A 4,130-nucleotide genomic window follows, 5' to 3' on the forward strand; every position below is an offset into this window, starting at 1 on the left:
AAACATATTACATATATGTACATATTTTATGAAATAATCTACCTTTGTGGCATCTCTTTCTAAATAATGCTATGAAGAAGAGTCAATGCTTGCATTTTCCAATTCTTCCATTGTGGGTCCAAGGTAAGGATTTCTTTCTTTAGGCTTACGTTTCACTAGGAAGACAATACTGGAGACATATAAATATCTGTCAGATGGGGTATGCTTGAAGTAACACAGAGTAGCATGATCATGATCTACCCAGGGAAAGTGTTAATATTTAGCTTCAGTTGTCTGCAGTGACAACCTCATAAACATGATCTAACCATAATAGCATCATGCCTTTGAAAATTTGACACCACTTTGAAAAATAATATACTCTTCCTTGAAATTTATATTTTCTAAAATTTTTGGTGTTCTTTGAGAATTTGTCCATTCACCAGATGAAGACACTATCAGTAATAGCAAGTAGAAATAAGCCTATCAGCACTATCACTAAAGATAAGCAATCAAAGAATTGAAACTTCAGATAAGCATTTGATTGCCCATGTCCCTACCTTACTGCTGGTGGATACATGAAAGAGGAACCCATCCTATCTGGCTGATGCCCAGCTTCCCAGGAATTAGTGGGATATAGTGTTGGACATGACGTTACCTTGAGTACATGACAGTCAGCCCCTAACCAGGCTCTGATTCACAAGCCTAGGAGGTATTTACTGAATTTCAGTCCTTGGGTAAGATATGAACTTGTGGTAATTGGGCCAATTTTGTCAAATGTCTCCACTATTCTTCTCTTTCCCAGTCTTGTTTGACTTTATCAGTGTTGTTGTTAAAAAATAAATAAACTAAACAGTAAAACAGGCAGCCCAAACTGTCGATCATCTTGGAAATATGTTAGTGTTTCAGTGTCCGAATGTGTGTCTGACAGGGCCTAGGAGCAACTACATCAGAAAGGTACTTTTCTGTTTCTGTTTTTGTTTTTGTTTTTCTTCCCTTACAGAATGGTAGACAGAGTCTGGAGCTGGAGTTGGCTGTCATGTCCTAGTCTGTCTGCTTTTAAGATTTTGTTTGTTTGAAATTGCAAGGGTAAGGTGAACTGCAGTATAAGATGGGCTGTCTTGATAAATTACAGTCATGATATCATGTATTTTCAATGTTAACATGAAAATTTGATTTACTTTTCATTACCTCTAAAGAGGTGCTCCCTCACTGCATCAGTGATGGTGGTAAATGCACTGTAAAACAAAACAGCAAAATGAGTCCATCTTTGCTTCATTACATTTTACTTGAGCCCTTTAAAATATTAACTATTTTGTAACTATGTTTTTCTAATGATAGATTCAAAATGATTAAAAGTGGAATGTAATATATATCTATAAATTTAGTGTATACTTCGAACAAGGAATCTGCATTTTGATATCTCTTCAATAACGACTGTAAACAATGTAGTAAAACTATGATTAGTTAAAATTTAAATAGTAGACCAAATTAAAAAATTGTACCATTTTCTTTTATAATCTAAGTAACTAAAATTAGTAATAATGAAAACTAAAATATATTTCTCAGATCCTTTTCTCTTATTAATAACATGTGCAGACAACTCCAGCCACATAATTGTGATATGTTTATGAAGTACTTATATATTTATAAAGATAAATTTGTGAAAATTTACTTATTCATATAATAATTGTCTTCACTGTGGCTAATGTTAGTGATGGGAGATAGTTGTTTAAACCCAAGTAAATAATGTGTTACTTTATTTAAAAGTAAGCACTGGACTAAAACCTTGCACCATCTTAAGGAGTGTGGGTAAATGAAATATTTTATCATTATACAATATTACTGTTTTAAATGATGAGACATTTCTTCTTGGCCTTCTGTACAAAATAAAGTATAGATGGACAAAAATTTAAAAAATGAGCTATATGTACATAAAAATGAGCTTTGAATAACCTTATTAAGAAAATGGATCTGAGCCAGACGTGGTGGTGCAATCCTTTAATCCCAGGATTTGGGAGGAAGAGGCAGGCAGATACTAGAGAGACAAATGGCCCATCTGGTCTACATACTAAGTTCCAGGCCAGCTAGGGCTGCAGGATTCTGTCTCTCTGTCTCTCTGTCTCTCTATCTCTGTCTCTCTCTCTCTCTCTCAAAAAAAGATCTAATCCTATGTTGAATAATTTGTTCTGAAAATCACTTATGTTAAACAATAAAATAATGAACAAATTCACATGTCATTTATAAACTAGAGAAGTTTTGGTGGGTTTTTTTTTTAAATCTCTTCTCTTTTAATGTTATTTTTTTTAAGATTTTTTTTTTTTACCTGTTAAATATTTTAACTGTTGCATTGCACCATCTCAGATAGGACTAGTGTCCTGTCATTATACCTGAAACAGTGTTTCGGGTCATCTATTGCTTAAATTGCCCTCTGCTCTCCCAGTTGTTGCTTGCTTTCTAAAGCAGTGTGTCAGTTACTTCAAACTGTATTACACGGCGATTCCATTCTGCCCCTGTGGCCAAACATGTCTGACTGCTGATCAATATATCTGTATTCGTTTCACCTTTCCCCCACTTTCTGTTAGGTTCTGAGCTCATGCCCAAAGCGCTCTCCACCAGGATAGTGGGAGGCATTTGGTGGTTTTTCACACTTATCATCATTTCTTCGTATACTGCTAACCTAGCCGCCTTTCTGACAGTGGAACGCATGGAATCTCCTATTGACTCTGCTGATGATTTAGCTAAACAAACCAAGATAGAATATGGAGCAGTAGAGGATGGTGCAACCATGACGTTTTTCAAGGTAAGTGCTTCTCATTTATAAAATTTAACAGTAAAGTGATAAAGTACAAATAACCCTATTCTTCAATGTAAGGATGCAGCTATACCATTATTTGCACCAAATAAATAATAGCATATAACAGAATGAGAGTTCTACAACTAAATATATGCCCATCAAAACTGATCTTATCAATACTTCAAATGGAAAGAAGTCTGAAGTAGTTTCTGCACAATGGTATTACTTTTAATACATTTTTTATTTGAATGAAAAGTCTGTATCTTTATTGAAAACTGCTTAGTAGATTCAGAATCCACAAATATTCAAGAATGGAATGCTTACATTTGAGAAAGCGTCCATTTGTTTTTGTTGAAATAAGGTAGCTTATACTAGCTACTTTTGATCTTTTTAATTTTTGCAAGACACACAGTGTATAAATGAGCTATATTAGTAAATTCACAGTGGTCTCCAGAGGGACAACCTGTGTAGCATTTACATTGGATGTGCAAATGCTTGGTTCTCCTGGCACAGCATGCCTTACCCCTCTCTTTCCTGCTTATTTCAGGGACAAAAGTACAACACATAGGGAATTTCCACTTAGGTGTTTAGCATTATGTAGTCTCCTTTTACAGTTTATCAAGTACTTTACATGCTTTGTAGCTTGGTAAATTTTTTTTTTTTTTTTTTTTTTTTATTTTTTTGAAGCAGGGTCTCCCTGTGGCCCCAGCTGTCCTGGACTCACTGTGTAGACCAGGCTAGCCTTGAACTCACAGAGATCAGAGATCGGCCTGAGTCTGCCTCCCAAGTGCTGGGACTACAGGCATGTGCTACCACGCCCGCCTAGATTGGTAAAATTTTTAAGGATTAACATTTGGCTCTTGTGTTCATTCAAATGCAACTGACAATTAATGTATAGCAGCACTCAGGAGGCAGAGGCAGGCAGCTGACTGTGAGTTACAGGCTAGCCTGGTCTACATAGCCAGTTCCAGGCTACCTGGCTCTACCTGAAACCCTCTCTCAAAACAACAAAACAAGACAAAAAAGTAATTTATCTTAAGTTCATAAATTATTTCATCAAGCATGCTTTGATTGTCTACCTAATGCCACAAATTTCACTACTTATTGTGTGTTCTACAGAAACTTTAATCTCTTTATCACTTTTAATGAGACAGAAGTTTAAAGACAAAAGAATAAATAAAAATAAAATTGTCATGATTTAAAAAAGAACATACAGATTATGGTATTTTCTTTGTAAAATTCCTTATAAAACTATATTATTTTTCAAAAAAAAGGAGTTCTAAAGGAAATAAAATATCCAAACATCATAGTTCATTTAGTTAGCTCCATATCATTTAAAATTTTTAATTATTTTTAA

At 34.6% G+C, this 4,130-nt stretch overlaps 1 protein-coding gene across 6 annotated transcripts in view; it reads left to right on the forward strand.

The window, feature by feature from the left end:
• The window catches only part of Grik2 (glutamate ionotropic receptor kainate type subunit 2), a 771,644-nt gene that overhangs the window by 608,252 nt on the left and 159,262 nt on the right, over positions 1–4,130 (forward strand). For 5 of the 6 annotated variants that reach the window (XM_008822942.2, XM_008822943.2, XM_029558576.1 and 2 more), the window contains one exon: positions 2,562–2,779. In XM_008822942.2, the coding sequence (XP_008821164.1) occupies positions 2,562–2,779 (218 nt within the window). The remainder of the gene's footprint in view (positions 1–2,561; positions 2,780–4,130) is intronic. The other variant, XM_029558575.1, reaches the window with a different exon arrangement.

The sequence above is a fragment of the Nannospalax galili genome, unplaced genomic scaffold, assembly GCF_000622305.1.
Source record: "Nannospalax galili isolate Female #2095 unplaced genomic scaffold, S.galili_v1.0 scaffold448, whole genome shotgun sequence".
Lineage (NCBI taxonomy): Eukaryota > Metazoa > Chordata > Mammalia > Rodentia > Spalacidae > Nannospalax > Nannospalax galili.